The 22,521-nt window shown below is 35.3% G+C and overlaps 2 protein-coding genes across 4 annotated transcripts; one reads left to right on the top strand and one right to left on the bottom strand.

Moving 5' to 3' along the window:
- The first annotated feature begins 1,655 nt into the window (after nucleotides 1–1,655).
- On the top strand, nucleotides 1,656–9,376 carry LOC129262183 (5-formyltetrahydrofolate cyclo-ligase-like). The gene is made up of 3 exons (XM_054900249.2): nucleotides 1,656–1,803; nucleotides 5,525–5,783; nucleotides 6,469–9,376. Exons 1-3 carry the CDS (start codon nucleotides 1,693–1,695, stop codon nucleotides 6,696–6,698), a joined length of 600 nt encoding a protein of 199 aa, XP_054756224.2. The 5' UTR covers nucleotides 1,656–1,692; the 3' UTR covers nucleotides 6,699–9,376.
- LOC129262184 (uncharacterized) lies at nucleotides 9,176–22,416 on the bottom strand. 3 transcript variants are annotated; one of them, XM_064100145.1, is made up of 8 exons: nucleotides 21,843–22,164; nucleotides 21,232–21,414; nucleotides 20,697–20,761; nucleotides 20,037–20,236; nucleotides 15,310–15,561; nucleotides 13,898–14,038; nucleotides 12,848–12,886; nucleotides 9,176–12,239 (listed from the first exon to the last, which is right to left on the bottom strand). In XM_064100145.1, exons 4-8 carry the CDS (start codon nucleotides 20,157–20,159, stop codon nucleotides 11,997–11,999), a joined length of 798 nt encoding a protein of 265 aa, XP_063956215.1. In that variant the 5' UTR covers nucleotides 20,160–20,236; nucleotides 20,697–20,761; nucleotides 21,232–21,414; nucleotides 21,843–22,164; the 3' UTR covers nucleotides 9,176–11,996. The 3 variants fall into 3 exon arrangements, with proteins under 3 accessions (XP_063956215.1, XP_054756225.2, XP_054756227.2); XM_054900250.2 differs by lacking the exon at nucleotides 20,697–20,761 and having other exon boundaries at nucleotides 21,843–22,416; XM_054900252.2 differs by lacking the exon at nucleotides 20,697–20,761 and having other exon boundaries at nucleotides 21,232–21,382; nucleotides 21,843–22,167.
- Nucleotides 22,417–22,521: the final 105 nt, after the last annotated feature.

The raw sequence follows: 22,521 nt of genomic DNA, 5'->3' as shown, positions 1-22,521 counted from the left end.
ATTGAAGTTTAAATTTTAGCAATATTTTGCGAAAACAGTCGTCATGAATATTCATTAGGTGGGCTGATGATGTCACATCTCCACTTTCCGTTTTCTTATGTTATTACATAAAATCATAATTTTTTCATTAATTCATACTTGTGTGAATAACATGTCTCCCTTATATCACTCTAAAAACACTGAGTAAAATTTTACCCACTATTAGGTAGAAAGGGAACATGCATGTTTGCTGGGTATTTTTTTTACCCCATATTGGGCTATTTCAACGCAACATTGCGTTAAATTGACACCATACTGGGTATCTTTTTACCCAACCAACATGCATGTTCCCATTTTACCCAATATTGGGTAAACATTTTTTAGAGTGATAATTAAATAAGTTGCAGCAATAAATATCTAATGCACTAAATCAGTTGTCAATCCAATTTTTCTAGTTCTTGGAGGAAAAAATTTGAATAAACCTAATTTCATATTATAAAATACAAAAGAACAAGTGTGGATGTGACTCATGATGACTGTTTTCACAAAATATTGCTAAACTTTAAAATTCAATAACTTTGTTATTTGTAATCCGATTTCGATGAAATGTCCAGCATTTTGCTCAGTGAATTCTACTCTATTTATTAAGCAATAAATACTTTCAGCCCGGACCATCCCTTTAAGGACTCTTAATTCCTGCATGCGGGGTTCTTGGTTCAACAGCCAAGGGGAAATAAAAGAAAGTAAAGAAGGCAATAAAACAAAATGAAATGAATGGAAAACAATGATGATATGTTATTTCCTGAAATTAATGTAAAAATCTATCACATAATTAGAATTTCATTTCAAAAGGCCAATTTTCTTCTGGCTCGATCACTTGGCTCGCTGGCGACTTTTTACAAATTTTCCCACATTTGCTAATCAGGGGCCGCGGAACCGTGTACAAAAACGTAAAAATGACCATATGATTGTGATTTTTAGCATGGTCAGCCCCCCCACTTTGAAAACCGTTCAGCGGCCCCTGTGCTTAGTGTACACCCTAAAATTTGGTAGTTACGGAACTGCGTTAAATCAATCTGTTGTGTAAAAGCTATATGTATATATATATCCCAAATGAAGCTTCATCATTTTTTGTTGGTAAAGTTATATTTCATAAAAATCCAACCTTCATGTGATTGTAATTCAAAAGGTAAGAAAATTCTATTTTGAGGAATAGGTCTATAGCTATAGCATTGTGTTTTCGCAAAAAGCCTGATTTTTGTTTCCCCTTCTCTCGCAAAGCGAGGAAAGTCAAACTTCTACCATTTAAAGTTTGTGAATAAAAATGGACGTGTCAAGTGGGAATAATATACTGTTGAATGATTTCAGCCCGGCACAATCCAGGAGCCTGCTTGCGAACATGGTGAAGGGAGAAGGAGAAGCTTTAGCACCAAAGCTCAATTTGAAGTTTTTTAGAAAACTTTATAGAATGACATATGCCTACATTCTGTAAAAATGAGAAGCCCGCTTGTTCAGGCCATATAGCAGAGCAAGTTCGTAGCAGACGTTTCAACAGGTATATATATATATATATATATATATAATATATATATATTTGCACCCAGATTTTTATTTATCAAAGTTAATTCAGTTCGCACCACATTGGTCTAGCGCCATCTACATGTTTTAACGATCCCATCATGCACTTTTCTGAGTTACATCCGGTTTAGAGTCATGGAGGCTGTCCATCAAGCGAAAAACCTTCTTCGACAAGAGCTAAAGAAGAGACTGAAAGCTCTTTCTGAGCCAGAGAAGGTCAGGCAGTCTCTTTACATAACAAAAAAGGTTAGTGAACCGATAAATCATGTTCAATTCTGTAGGGAAAAGACAAATATTTTACCTGAGATTGTAGCAGACGACGCATTTTAATTTTCGGTCCCAGATGCTGCAATTCATGTCAACTTTAATTAATATAAGACACGTCTATGCCATTATACATGTTGTATTGACTATTATCATGTCAATGTTTGTCTGAATTTATTTTCCAACGGCAACGTGCAACGACTCTCCTAACCCAGAGAGTCGTCCGTGTAATACTATTCAAACATATACTCTCCAAAATGGGGTCGGAATAGCACTTCAAATAATTAAAAGGGGAAAAATAAATTATGCATTTACCTCGATTATATGGATGAAGGTCTATCATATTGGCTATCGTTCGTAGGATGAGTGTCATGACACAGCTATCTTGACATCGAGGCACAAACTGGACCCTCTAAAAAAGGAAAAGTTCCGTCTCGTTCGTTTTCCTTCTGTCAAAATTAAAAACAAAATGGCCGATCAATACCATCACATCACATCAGGTACGGAAATGAATAGACCAAAAGCTTCAGTCTCTGAAATGTTGGTTGTTCCGCTGAACTATGATGGCTCATGATAGTATTAGTAAAATGTCAGAAATTGTTAGATAAATCCCCAGAAACGACGGTTATTCCTGTCTAGGAAATGAAAGACTTCTCCTGTAGGTTTTCCGATCTTTACTTCCGGTGGTTGACCATTATCTAGACAGTTTAAACTTGTGAGACTTTACGTGCGTTGAGAAATGGAGGTTTTAAATCTTTCCCCCCACCAAAATTTATCCAACAGATGTTTAAACATTTCCACTGATTTAGCTTCCACTACTTCTGTCGGCACTTTGTTCCAGTCAGAAATTACTCTTTGACTAAAAAATTTACTCCTAAGTTCCAGCCGAGATCGTCCTGTGAAAAGCTTGAACTTGTGACCTCTAGTTGATGAATGGATTACTGGTGTGAAGAATGTGTCACTCGAGATCCCAAACTTTCCATTTAACAGTTTGTAAACAGTAATCATCTCCTCTTCGTCTTCTGTAAAACAGTGAGTGAAGGTTTAGTCTCTCTAGACGTTGCTCATACGGTAAGCTCTGGAGACCAGGAATCATGCGAGTAGCTCTCCTTTGCACCTTCTCTACTTTGTCTGCATCCATTTTAAATCTCACATGCCATAAAATGTTCCCATATTCCAGATGAGGTCGAATCAGAGATACAAACAATATTTCAGGGGTTATTTGAGAAAAGGTTCTGTGTACTATTCCAGACTTTGGAACTCCCTCCCCAACAGCACAGTTAATTGTACCTCTCTACACATCTTTAAACAAGAGGTACAAAAGACCCAGCTCCGTTAATAACGGTGGTTGCTTTTACTTGCACGCTGTAAGCAATTTTTTATCGAATAATGTACATACACTTGCACGCTGCACTTCACCAGTACGACAATACACCAGACGGTGGACTGTACTGTTTCCAGAAGAAGAAGAAGAAGAAGTATTTGGTTAGCTTTCAAAACAGCTGCTGAGACATGTTGGCGAAAATTGAGCTCTTCATCCATAATAAAACTGAGATCTTTCTCCTGCTTACATGGTTCTAATTCATCTCCATTCATAGTATAAACACTTCTTGAATTGGTCTTTCCAATATGTAGAACCTTGCATTTTGAAAACTTGAGTTGCCAGGTTTCACTCCATTCGACAGCATGAGTAAGATCAGCTTGAAGAGTCTTTTGTTTAACATCAGAGCTGACATCATTGATGATTTTGGTATCGTCGGCAAAAATATACACAGAATTGTCCAAAATATTAGGTAAATCATTTATAAAGATGACAAAGAGAATGGGTCCTAACACGCTCCCCTGCGAAATGCCGCTGCTTACCAAGGTACTTGACTCCAATCAGAACTTTCACCGTTGATAGTCACTCTCTGTTCCCTTCCTGTTACAAAGGCTCTTATCCAAGCATGTAATTTTCCAACTATACTACCATATGACGTTAATTTCTTGAGAAGCCTCTCATGAGGAACAGAGTCAATTGCTTTACAAAAGTCTAAATAAATGACATCAATAGGAATTCCAGCATTAAGTGTGTGTGTCATTTCTTCCATTGCACATAAGAGCTGTGTCATACAGGACCAATTTGGAGAAAATCCATGTTGACAGTTTGAAAGTAAACAATGATCCATCAGATCAATCAGGAGGTTCCTGGAGAGTAAAAATCATTTACTAACGTAGGCTTACTCTCCACGGAGCCAGGGATTGCGTCCCATTCATGTGTGTGTACTGCGAAAAAACAGGAACTTTCGCCCCGAGCATGCTGTGATTTTTACTTTCTTTCTAAAAGATCTAGCCCTAAATCATGTAAATGTGGTATATTTTCATGAAGATCCCCGACATTTCTACGATATCGATTTCAGTCAGTTTTAAACAAAAATTCAGTAAAAGAACAAGAAAAATATTATGAAAAGACGGGGAAACTTGCTCGATGTTTACGCCGCCATCTTGTTTCTTATTGTCCTTCGCCAACGTTAGCGTCTGTAGATCTCCGGGATCAGCTGAGGAAGAAGAGGAAGAAGAAGGAGAAGAAGAAGAAGAAGGAATTTGGAACTGAATACAGAGTCAAAATGATTTTGTTCAGCATATTCCCTAAGTATTCTAAGTAGTAAGAAGAAGAAAAAGATGCTCCATGTGACTGAAATTTCATCGCCAGATGCAAAAGTGCCCTAACTTGTGTGCCAACAATTTGTTGCCTCGACATTATGTTGATCTAGGGGATATGCTAAGGGCTTGATTTTTTAGCCAAACTTGATATTATGCCTTCCCCCGCTGCCATTAAATCTACCATCAGACCAAGCCTTTACACCATGTCAGACAAAAGTTAAATTAAAACACTGCACATTGAATGTTCTGGACCCCCAGAGAAAGATTCAGTGATCACTTCACATTTACGATTGGAATGTTAGATGATAATCAAGTATAATTTACTATTTTCACCATTAACCTCAGCCCTAGTCTCAATTTCCATGTCGCTAGTAGTAGTGTTTTCCTCATATTCAAGGCAGCACTGTGCCTGCACTCCTCAGAATGTATTGAGGAGTTTCGATTGGATGAAGCACTACTCACACTAGAAGAAGAAGCATCTAGACTATTTGGAAATTCATGTATTTTTGACTCAATGAATGACATTCTTTAAAGAAATCCCCCTCCCACCACATTAGATACATAAGATTACATAGATGTACTTTACCTGATATCTAAGTACAACTTTTCATGTTATTTTCCCTATGTTATGAAATAATGAGAGCAAAACACTGCAAGGACACATTTTAGAGTGATTTCATTTGCAATAGGGAGAATGAATTATATGAAAAGTTTTCGAAAGTGGGCCTTATGTGGAGTGACCAAGCTTGCCATGGGGGGCACTTTGGCATTTTCTTAAAAAAAAATCGTTTGAAGGATTTTGTGCACTTTTTTGGTGAATTTTGTGAAAAGTCTAAGTAAAATATGTAAGATTTCAACCCCCCTACTTCGGCCATGAACTCACCATCATTGTGAGTATACTAGTATACTACAGAGGGTCTGTATAATCTAGCTGAGCTCATTTACTTTTAATCACTCTGGTGGTTGACCACAGACTAAATTATTATTTTGACTGCTGGAATACATTGTAATTTAACTTTACTTTTGTTGATACATCTTGCACTTATGATCTTCGATGCAGCTAATGTCACACCCTGCCTACCAGAAAAGTCAGCGGATATCAGTCTACCTGGCCATGAAGAAAGAAGAAGTGGACACGACTGGTATCCTTCAGAACATGTTCACCCAGAATAAATCCTGCTACATTCCTCAGTACATTGGACCCAAGATGAATATGCTGAGGATGACCTCTATGGAGGATTATGAAGCTCTGCCAGAAACAAAATGGAAGATCAAGCAGCCGGCTGATGATGATGAGAGGGAAGATGCTCTGAAAACAGGTTGGTTTATCTCTTTTTAAAACAAATTAAGAACCTTCCTTACCCTCAGAAAAATTCATAAAATCACATAGTATTTTGTTCCTGTTAAAATTGATATAATTGTTGTCTGCTTGTCTGCCTGTCCTGTGATATTTTTTTTCTCTAATTCTTGATTTTACAGGACAGGATAGGGAAGGTAAACTGATATCCGTTGAATTATGTGTGGCCATATTCTTTGTTAAAATATGTTTTTAAAACATTATGAAGTTCTGGAATTCCCCGTTAGGATATAGCCCTTGGTCTCTGTTTTAGAGGCTTCCAGGATTGGCAAGCGAATGTTTGTTCAAACACATATATCTGGTATTATCATTTTGAAGATTTCAGGATCTCGCCATTTCTTTATAGTTTGATTATTAATTTCGCTTGAAAATATGCATCATTTTTGTGGCATGTATCATCCACCAGATCGTTAGTGAAGAAATTTGTAGTTTTATATTTTTTTTGGCTAAATAAACATGTTGAATAGCCTCAAGATCTTGTATGGATAGTAAAACCTTATTTTCAAAATTATAGAATGTAACTGAATAATAATAATAATTTAATAATTCCTGTCTTACATTTCTAAGAAAGTGTTAACTACATGAACTGTACATCCAACGAATAGCCTTCAATAGTTCAATCTTTGATTAATTTAATTAATTTTTAGGAGGTCTGGATTTGATTATTGTCCCTGGCCTTGGATTCAGCAAAGAGGGTCATCGTCTTGGGAGAGGAAAGGGATACTATGACATCTACCAGAAGCGATGTTTGGAGGAATCTGGAATCAAACCGGTTACAATCGCCTTGGCTTTCAAGGAACAGATCTGCGAGAGTATACCTGTCACAGACAATGATGTCACAATAGACTACGTGCTCTATGGAGACATGGATGACTGATTAAGCTTTAGAGAAAGCAAAGGTATACTCTTAAAACTCAACAGTATTTTGATTAGAAAATTGAAAGATCGATGGGGTTGCTCAGGATTTGAAGAAAGAGAAACATGATAATTTTTTTCTTTCATCTCTTTCTGTCATGTTGCTGGATGATAAAATTGAATGATTGACATGGATTCAAAATAAGCAGGGATATAGTCAAGGGCAGCATCAAGGCCAGATTTTGCTGGCCTTGGCCCAAGTCTTGTGTGTACAGTGGTTTTCTCCAGCCACCTCTTGACTTGAAAGTACCGCCCTTAACTACTTCCCTGCAAATAAGCACCAAATTATTGCAGTACTGGTAATCAAAGGAATAATGTGGTTCCATGCAGTTATATTTTTATCAGATTTTGTAATTTTGATAACATTTGATTGACTATGTCTAAAAGCTCACCCATGATTTAAAAAAAATACTATTCTTGCCTCCAAGCAGATTATCATTACTATTATCAAGATCATTTCAGTACTAGGGGAGTAATTTCTACTTGATTTGACTTATTATTCTTTGCTTGGAATATAAGAAGCTGAAATCATGTCAAACTTATTCTAATTGATAACCTGTTAGGGCTGGGTAGTTCATGTACAAAGCCTATGAGAATTACAAAAATGCAGTACTTAGCATTATTCAAATGATTCCGCATGGTACAATCGGTTTAAAAATCATCTGCTATTTTTGGTAAGTTAAGAATAATATGAACATGTCCACAATCATTTCATTAATTGTTTTGTTGCTTCTTATTGAAGTTTAATTTTTTAGAAAAGTAATGAAGTGCATGTATTGTCACATCATTAGATATATTCTATTACAGCGATATAGTGTGAGTAAATATGATGATGCCATATAAAAAAGGTGTTGTTTTTTAAGATATGCATAAATCCCTTTTTGGGGATGCTTTTAAAACCAAGACCAGTCAGCAGTAATTATTTACTTACAAGTCATCACTGGCCATACATAGATATGTGCATTATGAATTAAAAAAGACAAATATTTTTTTGATAACATTTGACTTGTAATCATGTTTTTCTTTGATCTTCTGTAATAATCTTATTTGATTTGTATCAAGAGAATATATCTTACATTGGTGTAGAAACAAGATTCGATTTACAAACTAAAGAGATAATACTTATAGGGTGAAATATATATATATATATATTTTTACATTTTCCCCTTTCCTCATTCATATTTTTAAATATTAGCTTTTTCCTTCTCATTAATTGTTTACTCTGAGTAGGAGGAAAAGTGCAGTATTTACAACAATATTTTTGACAAATTTGATCTCTGCAGAGTCAAATGTTTTCTTGTTTTAGTTTTTTTTCTTCATCTAAGAAAAATCTTTTAATAAAATTAACAATAACAAATTAACTGTCTTTATTACTCTTTATATACATATGCCTATTCTTATGTGATATCATTAAACCATGGTCACTGTACATCATCCAATTATTGTACATTTTCAGTAAATAATACCTGGAGTTTTAAAATTAAGAATATATCTTTGCTGGGTAAGTATTTTAATTAAAGCATATTCAATTTAATTCTAAGAATTATACTTCACCAAGCATACGTTTAAAACCAAATTATCACCTTTATCAACAAAGTGATGTCATGTACTTGATGCAATGCCAGTATCTCATTGTATTAATATAATTTTATCTGGCTCATATCAAGGCCTGCAAGATAATTATATGAGCTGTCAGCTTTCGTTTATAAAAACGAATGACCTCATAGCTATTAACTTGGTAGCCTTTGGGAATTTTTTTACTTGTATGAATTAGCTGAGAGGAAGTCTCCTGTGTAAAGAGCAATACATGGATTTGATGTTAACCCCTGTAGCACAAATATTAGTGCTGGATTGTAGGGTTGATTTTTCTGCAATCAACCACTTCAATAAGTGATGTGATCAATAACCAAATTTTGTATTACAGAGCCCATATATCAATTTAAGCTAGAGTTATAAAATAATTCCTGTTTTTGAAAAGTTTGTGTTTCATATTTTCTGTGTTTTCATTCAACAATTGACCCTTGTGATCAAGTTGAAATTTTATGGTCCCATTAAATTTCACAATTTATTTTTCTGTTTAGTTGAAAATAAAGTTTTATTTGGTTGAAAAGTTTGTGTTTAATATTTTCTGTGTTTTCATTCAACAATTGACCCTTGTGATTAAGTTGAAACTTTATGTTCCATTAAATTTCACAATTTTTTTTTAGTGTTTAGTTGAAAATAAAGTTTTTTGTTAGTTTTGAATCCATAATTAGTTGCCATTTTTATCTGTACTTTATCTCATGTGAGATATTACCTGATTCAATTTACCTACTGTATGGATGAAACTTTGTATTATTTGTATTAGTTGCATATGAAGATGAATCATTAAGCTTGGAAACTGATAAAAGACAATTATGACTATTAGACACATGTTCCTTATATGGTAGTTCTATACAGTTTTATTTTTTTACACAATGTATAATATTTTCTTTGATATTGCATTCACTTGAAAATATTCATTTTTTCTGTGAATGTATCAAAAATTGTGCATTAAAAGACAAATGGTGAACTTCATCTCTATGGTAACCAGCAGTCTAAATGTATCATCATCAATGTCAAAGTAGCTTCCATATGAATATTAAATGATTTTATCTACCACATGACCTTTACTCAAATGATTTTGTATTACATAACAATAAGATATGGATTGGAGAAAATAAACAGAAAAATGAAAAGCTAAAAGGATAGTGTCGGGAGGGAGAGAGAGAGAGAGGGGGGGGATAGAGGGGGAGAGAGAGAAGAAAGAAGAGATAATTAAAGACATGGTAATAAACTAACTTGAACAGGCACTATCAAATCTTTGAAAATAAGTGAAAGACAACAGTATTTTCACAGTCACAATGGCACGTTGTATTTTTTAAAATAAAAAATCACCCCCAGCAAATTAATGATTTATAACAAAGTAAAATCCAAGTTGAAAGTTTCTTTTCCAGTATCATTCTACAACGTTTTACGACTTACTACTAAAATTCTCTTGAGATATTCAAATAGAATTGCCACATGAAATAATGACATAATTCGACTGTTAAGGAAGCAGCAATAGTGTCTTTCACGGCATTTCTTTGAGAATGATTATAAATATGTAAGATAATTAAAATGATAAAAGTCATGTCAATGGTTTGTATTTTAAGAGGGCAGAAATAATCACTTGTTTCGAGGATTACATAAATATTCTCAAACCGATTGAGTATTGCCGCCCTCTAAATACAAACAGTTGAAAAGACTTATCACTTTGGTAAAAAATATTAAAAGAAATCGAACAAGGAACAAGAAAGTTATAGCCGTTTCAGGTATGGGATTCTCGGACTTTTGAAATGTTAAATTAACACTTCGGTAAGAAGATTAATGGTAGGGACAACTCCATTTTTTATGTAGTTTAATTATAATTTATTATAGGAAATTTGTGGTTATATCCTTAGTGATCATGGTGGTAATCAAAGTACATAATATTTATCTTTATCAAAGAAAAGAGCAATTCTAAGCTTTTTTAAAATGAAAATATCTTTTTTTTAAATTAATTGTTGCAATTGGAGGAGCTGTCCTTCACATACATAACAGTGACATCACTTGTACGGATGGTCAATGAAAATCGCCATAGCTTACAGAGCCTAGTGTTTTTTGACTTCGTGCAACCTTTGAAAAGTCACGAATATATCTGAATCGACTTCCTACATATATAACAAAACATATATTTTTAAAAACAGAATGCATATCTTTACTCTTATCTTATTGCATGCTAGACCTATATTTATACAGTCATTCGAGGGACGATGAGAATAATGATTTTTTATTTGCAAAAAATAAATAGCTTACTTTTTCTATACGTGCGTAGGTATTTTGTTAGGATTTGTTTAAAATCCAAAGATCATTGTAGGCCTATTTCATAATCTTTTACTCATTATTTTGATAAAATAAATGATTTCAATTTGAAAGATGAAAAGGGTTATACATCTGAAATATTGCCATGTTTACAACACCGCGATATGCCATAAATCAATAAGAAATATGCAAAACATAGAATTGATCCAGGAAATGTTGTAGAAGTCCAGGCATATGCGATAAGATGTACAATCGACTGGGAAAAACAACAATGTATTGAATTATATCTCCTGTTTCTCTTTAAAGAAATCAACCACATTTTAAGAGTACTAGAAAAAGAAACATTTGCTAAAATAACGGTGTGTGAGAATTTACATTGAAAACATTATCTGCCATCTTTCTATTTATACAAATTAGGGCATATATGAGTTTTTTTGTAAAAATGTTAAGCTGACTCCAAAGTCTTTGGCATGACCACTGTCTTATTATTTTTTTTTTTCGACTACCAGTATTAATATTTTCTATAAAACGCACCTCTTCTTAAAAAAAAAGACATGGAAGTTAACTCGACAATAAGTTTAGAAAGTATTTATCATAATACGTATTATAAATTGAGATGTATGTTAAAAGCCACTTATAAAAAAAATCACATTGCAGTTATACTGAATGTAAATTGTATAAATCAGTAGTCGGTAGATCGGGCAAACGTATCTTACCTCATATTTACCGATGCATATAGGCCTCTAGTACATGTACGTACATTTTACCAAAAAATGCCTTGGTTATGATATAGGTTTAAAAAAAGGATGTTCAACAAAATACATTCTGGACTTTTCGCATTTACTGCGGGGAGACTCTCTACAACGCAACAATTCCTTTGAAATGCAAGCCAAATCCCAATGGAGAGCTGAGATGCTTTTGTTGGTGGACCGGGACAACATCGGAATCTCTTGACTCAGGACTACTACATATTTGCAATTGTTTGTCCGGTGCAAATCTTCGGACGATTCGCTGTCCCAGTCAACCAACTTTCGACAAAAGCCTCTCAGCTCTCCATTGTGATTTTAATTGCATTTTCAAAGGAATCGATGCCATGTAGAGAGTTTCCCTGTATTACATGCGAAAACTCACAATTTTTATCTGCATGAAAGCCCGGGCGTGAGGGATGTCTTCGAGGGTTTCTATAAGATCATGTCATCGATTAACGTAAGTTCACACATGGCGGATCTCGTCATACTGGAGACGGTTCCGGCATGCCATAGACTCAGCATCGCTTAGCATCAATGAAATCTATATCAATGCCTATGTCTAATACAGAAAAATATTTCTGTCCATTTTCAGTCTCTGTCTTTTCCGTATACAATTTCAATTTTGGCAACTTTGCACTGCGGTCGATCGATCATCTGGCTAAGAAGACGATGACGAGGATGATGATGAGGGCGAAGACGAGAAAGGTAAGGATTGCGAGAAGAATGCAGCGCCACCATCGTCGTATTCGAGCCCGTCTCATCAGATGTTCGACCTCGGCCTTGTCGATTGATTGAGATACGACTGGTGTGATGTCTGTCACTGACTGTCGGGGTGTCACGAACGGGCTGGCTGAGGGAATGGTCGGCGGTAGGTAACTACGTGGTAAGGTATTCTGGAGGGAAAGTCGACAAAATCAACATGATTAGTAGGCATTCTGGATAGACAGTTGTTTATATTCCCGAAGTTTGAATTTGCACTGAGGTCTTCTTCTTTAAACAAATACAAGAAGTACAAAAAAAATCAAATCCTTCTCCCACCAATTCTTAACACTACAAGGAAAGTGCAGAACCTGAATTTATTACACCCCCGCAAAAAGTAAATTGATCTGTATGTTTTAAAATAAAATTTAGTGATTTTACAAGCATATAGGCCTATATTCGAGATTATATAAGATAATGTTGGTAGGTACAAACCACGATGTAAAACAAGAGGATGTAGAAAACCGGTACATCTGACTCTCTTAAAATACACTATATTTTTTATTCAACTTACTTGTATTACATTTCAATCAGGTATATTTATTCACTTTATTATGATAGAATATAGAAACGATGGTTCATGGTCTTAACTATAGGTCTTTTAATTCTGACAATGTTAACTTGAGGAAAGCCCTTCTGTAAATTTGGTTTTACTATATGATATGAGGGGAGTTTTTTCTGTAATTTTCGCAAGCATACAATAATATTTTTCAAAGTGGCAAGAAATAGTATTCTCTCATACCTTCTGGACCCTTGCTGGCATAACTACGCCGTGGGTAGTCTAAGAAGAAGAAGACAAAGAAGAAGAAGAAGGAGGAGGAAGAGGAAGAGAAGGAGGAAGAGGAAGAGAAGGAGGAGGAGAAGTAGGAGAAGAAGACAAAGAAAAAGACGAAGAAGAAGGAAGAGGAGGAGGAAGAGAAAGGAGGAGGAAGAGAAGAAGGATAGGAAGAGAAGTAGGAGAGGAAAAGGAAGAAGAAGAAGACGAAGAATAAGAAGAAAAAGAAGAAGAAAAGGAACAATGATAATAATAATAAACAATAATAATAATAAGAAGAAGAAGACGAAGAATAAGAAGAAGAAAAGGAACAATAATAATAATAAGAAGAAGAAGAAGAAGAAGAAGAAGAAGAAGAAGAAGAAGAAGAAGGAGAAGAAGAAGGAGGAGGAGAAGAAGGAGGAAGAGGAGGGAAAAAAGAAGAGGAAATAAAATTAACATTGCAGTTAACCTAAATCTGATTGCTACAAAACACTTTGTTTCTTTTAATGACAATCATATCATGGTTCAGCTTAATACATCATTTAAATGTTTATATCACATAAATGAAAAAAAAACTCCATAAAACCAAATTATTTTCTATATATATTATAAGCAATTGAAGAGTAGAACTTATCCATTGTTATTTCACATTGGAAAGCGCTCTGACCATATTTAAATTGAAAAGCGTCTTTATGTTTGTATAGAAATTCGCATGTCGTCATTCATATATTACAACAATATTGGAGGCCAAAAAAGAGTAGGCCTATATTATCCAGGTAAATTTCAATGCAGCGATTTTGAAAGAAACCTTAAAAAAATATTTCAAGTATTCGACATGTTCAATGCACTTTTGATACAACTGCGTCTCTGAGTATATTCAACTTGCCTCATTGATGCAAAATGCAAGTTCTTCCATTATCAATTCAAGCTTCATTCTTGTATTTATTTATTATTATTATTGTTATTTTTGTTTTACAAATATCCATCTACGCCAAGTGTAAATTTTAATTATTATTTCCCAAATTCTTGGCTTACCACTTGATCGGCTGGACCTCCTACACTGCTCCTGGGTGTGGTCTGTGCGGCCCCATCACGTTCCCCTCTCAACTGGAAGTTACCCCCGTAAGCGATTGGAGGGGGGCTCTGCGCACCCCTCGAGTCCTCCATCGGTACGTTCTTCGAGTCAAACAAATACGCAAACAGAGTCATTATTGACGCCGAAAGAAACAAACTTGCAATATTATGTTCTGTGATTTGGAAGACTACCACAAAAAATCCAAAGAAGTATACTCCCAATGTATATAGTTATCACTCGTTGGCGCCCAACGTTGAAATGGTTAACAGATTACTCTTTTCCAGTTAGATATACAAGTGCAATTAAATTGGAGCAAGGTGTGCATGGATGGATGTTACATTTTATTGAACTGAAAATACCCATATAATCACCCACAATGACACCACAGTATTGTAATCGCATTGATTCTATTTCAAGAACTCATTATATCTACTGCACAGCTGGATACCTTTTGAATAGATGAAGTTTGAAGGTCCTTACTTTTACTTTTGTAGACACATTGAAATCGAAAACGTTCCTGTTTAACCTTGCGTTTTCTTTTTATACGCCATCAAAGAGCGGTTTGGTGTAAAACAATCATTTATTGTGTCCATGCAGGCATTTTGTTCGATTCATCGATTGTATTGATTTCATGTATTGTATTCATATCAACAACAGCAAAGTGATAAAGCATTGCAAGCACATTGTCTCTTTTCAGTTGAATTTGACATTCGTTCCCTTTTCAAAATACATAGGCAAATTTCATTTGTTACCTATTATAATATTTCCTAATATAATTTCAAGAAATATATTTTAGTGTACTTATTTGGCCATGAATGGAAACTGAAAAAGGGGGGAAAATAGATTACCGACGATTGAACCAACGTAATTGGGTATTTTACCAAGTGTACCGAACATTAAATCAACCGAATTGATAGTAGAGCAAGCTGTTTTAATAAGAAAATGTGGTATTAGACTGTCTGAGAAGAAGACTAACTGCTTGTATACCAAATGGATATATACCAACCCCGGCTTCTTGTTGGCGCTGAAATCATGCGATCAAAAATTCGTCCATTGAAGAACCGGCTTGAAAAAAATAAAACAAAATGTGTGTTCTTTCAACTTCGTTTTTATATTGAAACAAGGGTGTCGCCTGGATATTTTCTCATTCCTTCTTTCTGAAATTTCCTCTACCCTTTTTTGCCAATTTCTTCCTTTTTCACATTATTCACTACTTGAAAACAAATATAGCGGGCATTCACCCCTCCCCCCGGCACAATAACCACACCTTAGCATCAATAGCATGTGACAAAAATAACAAAAGTAAATGCTTACAAAAAGATTTAGATTAGGTTATACAGTTTGGGAATAATATTCAGTCAAGAGATCAAACCTGCGAGACTGTGCTGACAGAACCGTTGGGCGGTGGACCAATCCTCGTCACACTCCCGTTTGCCGTCGAGCTCGACTCACTTGATAAGCGTTTTCTTCTTAGTTCGCTTGCCTTGACCTCCACGGTACCGTTCTTCTCGTAGAGGGGGTTGACTCTCATTGGCGCCTTCGTTGACGATGCCGTATCGCCGAAGACTGAAGCCATTTTCGCGTCTGCGACATCTTGCTCGCTTAGTTTATTGAGCTGAACTCGCTGTTGATTTAAAGAAAAATTAATCTCTATAAATTCCTCATGATGTCCGCGTATAATGTGGTCTGAAAATCACGATCATCAGACCAAATCATACATGTAGATGCAGTGACCGGAAATTAGGCCACTGCCTTCCACCACTTCTACTACACCACCATGACCACTACCACCACAACCACCATCGTTATACTACCAAAACAATTATAACTACCAGAGGACGCAAAACAATGTTTTTAAATCATTTTTAATGATTGTTACTGAAGGGGGGGGGGTAAGCCCCAAGCCCCTCTATTTTGCGACTCATGACTACTACTTCTATCACAACTATAATATTAAACCACTACCACTACTACTACTACTATACTACTACTACTACTACTACTACTACTACTACTACTACTACTACTACTACTACTACTACTACTGCTGCTGCTACTACAACTACTACTACTACTACTACTACTTCTACTACTTCTGCTACTTCTGCTATAACTATACTACTATTACTACTACTACTATGAATAGTTTAGTACACAGATGACAAAATCCCTGTCGATTTTGTAAATCAATTAATAATATTAAAAAGCATCTTGCAATAATTTAATAGTCGTATATTGTGTGGAAAAAAAGCAGATATAACAGTATAGTCATACAAATCTATTTTTCACTTTTGGTCTTGAATTTAACCTCGAAGGTCAAGGGCAAATGTGAATTCATAGCATTCTATTCATACTTTCGTATCTCAAATTTATTAAATAGATTTGTTTTCGTGAATAGATCGGTATTCCGACCTACTCCCTAAATAGGGATACAACAATAAGGTGTTTATTCTACCTTGAACTCTTTTTTTTTTTTTAAACAATATTCAGCGCCTTCATATTACGAATAGAAGTAATGCTAAAAATTCTATAGTAAAAATAATATTGGGTATGAACATTGATGACACATTCTGTGTCTTAGAATCCTTTTTAATTTCTTTTAATTCAAGAAACTCTTGAAGGCCGCATGAGTGAATATTTGTATTGCTCAACTTGTATGTGTATGTAGTGGTGGAGAGTGGATCAAATTGCGAATTGCTCAAGGAAAGGGCGTTCAATTTTAAATCTATGATCTATTTTTATTGACCGAATAGAGTGCAAGGCTAGTGCTCATTTTCCATATTATCATAATTCATTCCCAACCGCTTTCCTCTAAAAACCATGAAACATGCAAGGATAGCCGATATTCACAAGATACATTGTAGTATCGAGAGGATTACAATTCTGGTCATATTCAATCCAATCAAAATACCAACTTAATACTGATTGTGAATGAAAACAATATCATCCGACACAAATAGTGAATAAACATTTAAACATAAAGATAATCGCAAAAATCACAAAATTATCGATCAACTATCGCTCCCATACAGCGTAATTTCAATCAAAGTTTCGATCAAAATGATATACGTGTATATGATCCACTAATCAGCGATAGTACGAAGCTTTCATTCCTTATAACGTATGTAGTAACTCACATTTTGAAGATCATGGAAATATTGTCGCTATATGATAATGGTCCATGTACTTTCTCACCAATGTATCCAAATTACAACAATTTATTGTGTACCTGATGTAAAATCGGGTGTGTAAACCTAAACTGAAGGATTTCTCAAAATACAGTCATGTACAATGTGTATACGGAATGACTGTTGGTTGACTAATGGCGGGAGGGGTGGTATAATATGTAAATCCTTGTCGAAGAGCACTCCAGAACAGAAACTGGTCAAACATTGCTTAGCTCACCAAGAATGCAACTTCTGTTTGAAAGTGTACAGGTTTAGTTTACAGTTTAAACAGACATGAAAGGGAACTTTTTAGTACTCTTTTCTGATCAGCTTGTGTTGGGGTTTCTACCAAGGTTAAATCATGGCTTATAATTTGTTTGTAGATGTGAACATTAATACCTTGCCTTGACATCGTCATGACTTGTTGCATTTTAAGTCAATATCACGCATGCATATTCGATGATTTTCTTGACCGCGTATTGTAGGTTGCAATGTTCATAAGATATCAGATTCTTAAAGTCGAAAATTGAATGTGGGCCTAGATAGGCTCCATCATTTCTCAGTAAATGAAGTTGTGAGTTGTATTTACATGTAAAAATCTAATAAAACAGCATCGTGTCACACTTCAGTTGAAAAAAAAAACGTGTTTCGACAAAAGAATCACAAGTGTACCCACCCCTCTATCCTTTATTCTTTAGCCGTGTGATACACCATGTGTTACATAACCAGACACAGTTTGGAATAAAGATAGGCTTTCGCAGCTCAATAGAACGGATCACTCTTTTGTTTGATACAAAACTCCTTAAGTATACCCTCCCTTTTTATGTTCATTAACGGCCACTTCAGTTCAGAACGTGGACGCAGATCGTGTGAAGTTTAAGGAAACAACATTTGAGCTTCCAAGCGAGATCCTTTTAAGAGGAGCACGGGGAAGTTTACATCAATTTATTTTGTTGAATGATTTTATCGAATCAATGTTTTATGAGATAAATCCACTTTAAAATATAGAGAAATCTACATGAAGCTGTAGAACATTATATTATTGCAAGCGTACATGTTCACTATATAGGGTTCCCAGTCACTAATAACAGATTTGCTTGAAATATGGTCAAAATGACGAGGCGACTTGACAAATAAGGGGGCTCTAAAGAAAAAAAGTATTAACTGTAATAACGAATCATGTACAAAACAAAAGGAATTAAATAATTAATTATATTTCTTTAGGGCATGGGGCCCTGCTCTTCGAAAGAAGATTTCTTTGAAAGATGATTTGAAAATCGGTAAAAGAAAGCAAAAAATTTCATATTTTAACGAATCCTAAATATCCTTTGATGTCTTGGTTTCACATTTCAACTACGCAACAAATAAATATTCAAGCGAAGACTGATACCATATTCTCAAACTTTGACAGTCATGTTGACGTTAATATCTCAAATCATAGAAATATCTTTCTTTTGTTTGTTTTGAGGTCATATTTGCATTTGTCTTTTAAGCTACGCCCATTTTCATTGATTTCTTGTAAAAGTCACAGACCATGGAATGCACAGTAGCTTGATCGTATATAGAAAACGTGCACGCTTCTCTCTTCGAAATATTTGCTTCCTTTTTAAGGTGAAGTCCACCCTGAAAAAATGACTTGAATGACTTGAGAAAACTCAGACAAGAACCTTAACCTGAAAAAAAAATCATCTAAATAGGATGAAAAAAAAAGTTGTGATTTGTGGCTTATATGTACAAAAAAGTGATATGGACATGGGCGGTATGCAAGTATGTCACACAATCACCATTTCTGTTGTATTGTCGAATAGTTTACTTCTTTTATAGCTTAGGCGATAGATAGCAATGTAAACTGAATAATAATGACTTGATACGTTCCATGACGAATCCAGCCATCATAATATGAAAAAATAATCATTTATATTTCATGTATCATAAATAATGCAACAGATATTGTATCACATAAGGTATTGTCACATTATTTGCTCCGTCATTTTCATATCACCAATGATTATCATGTTTGTGGAAATAATAAAAACTTCATAACTTTCTTATTTTTATAAAAATTTCAGTTCTTGACTTTTAAAGAAATTCTATAACTTGTTGGGGGAGGGTGGAATTTTCAAAGACAACAGCCAATTCGAAAATCACATAGCCAGAGCTGTTTGCGCTTTTTATTCCTTTCTTTTCTTAAAACCCCGCCATAAAACCACCGATAACTATTTGGCGTACCCACCAAAACAAGACAGAGAAATCATACTAACGTCTCTCTATTATTTTATTACCCCGACATTGTTACTTCAACCGAAACGGCAGCCATGCTTGTTTCCTATCGCAGCAGTAAGAGACACTAATAAAGAACGTCAAGGGCATCTCCTATTCATTATTCTTTCCACAGGTCGATGCAAATGTATGTGTTTATTGATTCTGAAATAGCTTAACAATGATGGATGTATTTCAAATGGGAAGGGTGCGGCAATGCCTTCCGGTAATACAGGGAGGAGAGACCATCGAATGAAGTATTATCATTTAGAAGATAGCGTGTGATTGTTAAAAAGTTTTGAATAGCAGAAACACGTACACACACACACCCCCAAATGTCTGACAAATTAGTTTAAAGCTAGAAATTCAACCTTTTCTATAAATACAAAATATATTTGAATAAGTTTTTTGGAAGATGTAAAAAAGTGCCAAATTAATAATTGCAAGAATACACTCATTTATATTTCGTAATTCAGAAGACGGAGGGACGTTCCCGTGACTCGACCAAGAGTGTATCGACATATATGATTTTCGGATGTTTTAAGTAAATTTTCGAATTAATGGAATTTGCATGAATTTCAGAATGTAAACTGGTGCTTGAAACAAAACACATGTGAGATAAAGAATGCGTCTATACTACAAAGCTCATAAATTAGATGAAAAAAAATCTTACCACAGCTGCTGTTCCTTCTGATGGCGTTGATACCTTCCTGCTCTCACTCTTCTTACGGTACGTCCTTTTGACACCGACATCCACGTCAGTTACTGAGGTTGTCTCGCCACTGGCTCCTTCCATTCTCTGATCAGTTTCTTATCAATCACATCCAAACGAGTCTTCGTGCGATTGGGAAATGGTTCCAGCAGAATATAGATCTGTATTTTGTCAATCAGTACAGAAAATAGATAGACATGTTGGTAATTCGTGTCACCATCTGAAAGACACAAGTGACTCCATCGGATTGTAACTTTGTTCCTATATAATTCATGGAGGCCTAAATGCTGATGAAGAGGTAAAAACTGGCCTAGGGACTGGAGACAAGGGCTCCTGATTGACAGAGCATGGCACTAAACTAATTATGTCCCCAAAACGGTTGCCGATTCATTGTTTCAACCACAGACGTCTGTAAGGTTCATATCGGAGGGACAGGGGTTCAACACTCCCATAATGCTTTTCAGGAGATAGTCACCAGCACATAGCGGTGTTTAGCAAAAGCTGTGTCTGATTTCATCAATGTCAAGACGGGTTCCAAGTGATATTGTCACTCTTAAAGAAGGCTTCAGTAGTCGGACTATGGCCATCAAAATGCCTCTGAAATAATACGACGAAACTTACTTATTTTTGCGTTCTACCTGTTCCCGCTTTGAATTGAAGATTCTGTTTAAGCCTACTTCTTTAACCTGCATGTATATACAATGGAGTTACAATGTTTTTTTTTAAATGATTGAACAGTCGGATAATCATTTAGGCTGAGTGATTAACTGCATTTACAGTTCCTATTACAATATACAACATCGGTTGCAATATCAAAATATTAAGTTTGAAGAGGCGAAATAAACAGGTAGGAGGGAGAAAGAGGGCGGGGGGGGGGTATAATCATGTAGATGATATAATAATGATAATAATAATGATAATAATGGTAATAATAATAATAATGATAATAATTATAATGATAATATTAATAATAATGATAACGGTATATTTACCCAGGGTAGCCACTTCAGTTCTGAAAACTGTTCTCCCAGCGGGCCCTGCTATTATCATACTGTAGCAAATAGAGCTTGTCATGACTAGCCAAGTTAAGCCACATCACAATAGTCAAATTTTATTCATCACTTATGAACAAAGCCATGATATGTGGAATACTCACCAATGTACACCTCAACACCTATTTCCCACGGCTATTTCCCCGGTACATGGCGCCTCTAACGCTGAAGCCCTATAGTTGGCGAGATGGCCTGGCGTCACCGTAGCAGTACAACAGGTGCTTTTACGCATCAACACAGGATGTACATGTAATACTGCAGGTGGTAATATACGGATTGTCTGTTGACTGTTGCATTGGGAGAGAATATAAATAATGAGATGCGAGCATAACATTCAATTGCCGATAAATATAATTTCATGAGCAATATATACTGATTCATTGCTGAACGATGATAACTACGCTAAACATAATTGCAAGCTTTTAGTGAATATTTCATCGTAGAAGGGTAAATAATATGATTCGCTTGGGCTAAGTGGTAGGAAACATTATTTGCTTAGTACATCCATTAGTACTTTCTATTTAATGAATGAATGCAAGCATCGTTATTCACGGACATTCCATTTAGCCTGTCCATAATATAGTCCTGTATGCATATTTGGCCATCTTTGCAAACAACCATTCGCGGTATTCTTCCGAGAGTTCAAGAGCAATGATATATGTATGTTTGTATTTAAATCATAGTAAATATCTATTCCAAGAAAATCATAACTTACCTTCACTAATGAGGATGTGTTAAAACCTGATAATTAAAAAAAAAGCTATCCAAACGCTGAAGATGTACTATAATCCATGGGCTTCTTTCATGTCTGTCTTTTTTTTTCTTCCAGTGAGGCAATTGCTTTTTTAGTTACGCTCCGATGGAGTTGTGGGAGTTGTGACCGCCGCCCATATAGCGGCTGCATTAATGCTAGGATGCTCGCTATCCTCGCCTCTTTTCATGCATGCCAGGTCTCCCCAGTTCAAGGGTTGTTCAATGCAAGGCAGTGGGCTCGGCTTGTAAGCTCTCGATCGCACCTTTCACGTCGCTGCCATTGTTGCGTCATGAATAGGAGAGCTTCTGTCAAATTATGAACAAGCGATGGGTCCTTTTGATATGCAGATGAGGTGCCGGTATTCATACAGAGTGATATGAAATCAGTCGGGTATAACTGGAGTAGAATAAAAAAATTTATTGCAACGTCAAACGATGAACTTGAAATGCCACTCTCAGATATTTTGTTCATTAACCATCCGGATTACCTAGGACAGGTGACTGTTGAGATGCATTGAAGTTAACTTTATCAGTCTACATGATTGTAAACGATTGGAGAAAATAATAGTGGAAGAAAATAAAGCCCTAGAGATATCAAAAATTTGGATTTAGAGTATGTTCTCATGAATTGTTTTACCCAC

Source organism: Lytechinus pictus, chromosome 5 (assembly GCF_037042905.1).
Source record: "Lytechinus pictus isolate F3 Inbred chromosome 5, Lp3.0, whole genome shotgun sequence".
In the NCBI taxonomy this organism is placed as follows: domain Eukaryota; kingdom Metazoa; phylum Echinodermata; class Echinoidea; order Temnopleuroida; family Toxopneustidae; genus Lytechinus; species Lytechinus pictus.
Note: the sequence above shows the minus strand (reverse complement) of the source record. Positions and strands in the feature narration are given on the sequence as shown.

What these genes read in the sequence shown, in the direction of transcription:
- LOC129262183 (XM_054900249.2), top strand. Translation starts at nt 1,693, where the DNA reads ATGGAGGCTGTCCATCAAGCGAAAAACCTTCTTCGACAAGAGCTAAAG. An exon ending in CTCTTTACATAACAAAAAAG is followed by an intron (nt 1,804 to 5,524) that starts GTTAGTGAACCG and finishes TCTTCGATGCAG; the next exon opens with CTAATGTCACACCCTGCCTA. An exon ending in GGAAGATGCTCTGAAAACAG is followed by an intron (nt 5,784 to 6,468) that starts GTTGGTTTATCT and finishes ATTAATTTTTAG; the next exon opens with GAGGTCTGGATTTGATTATT.
- LOC129262184 (XM_054900250.2), bottom strand. Translation starts at nt 20,159, where the DNA reads ATGGAAGGAGCCAGTGGCGAGACAACCTCAGTAACTGACGTGGATGTC. An exon ending in CTGTCAGCACAGTCTCGCAG is followed by an intron (nt 14,039 to 15,309) that starts GTTTGATCTCTT and finishes TTTGACTCGAAG; the next exon opens with AACGTACCGATGGAGGACTC. An exon ending in TGCCAGCAAGGGTCCAGAAG is followed by an intron (nt 12,240 to 12,847) that starts GTATGAGAGAAT and finishes CTTTCCCTCCAG; the next exon opens with AATACCTTACCACGTAGTTA.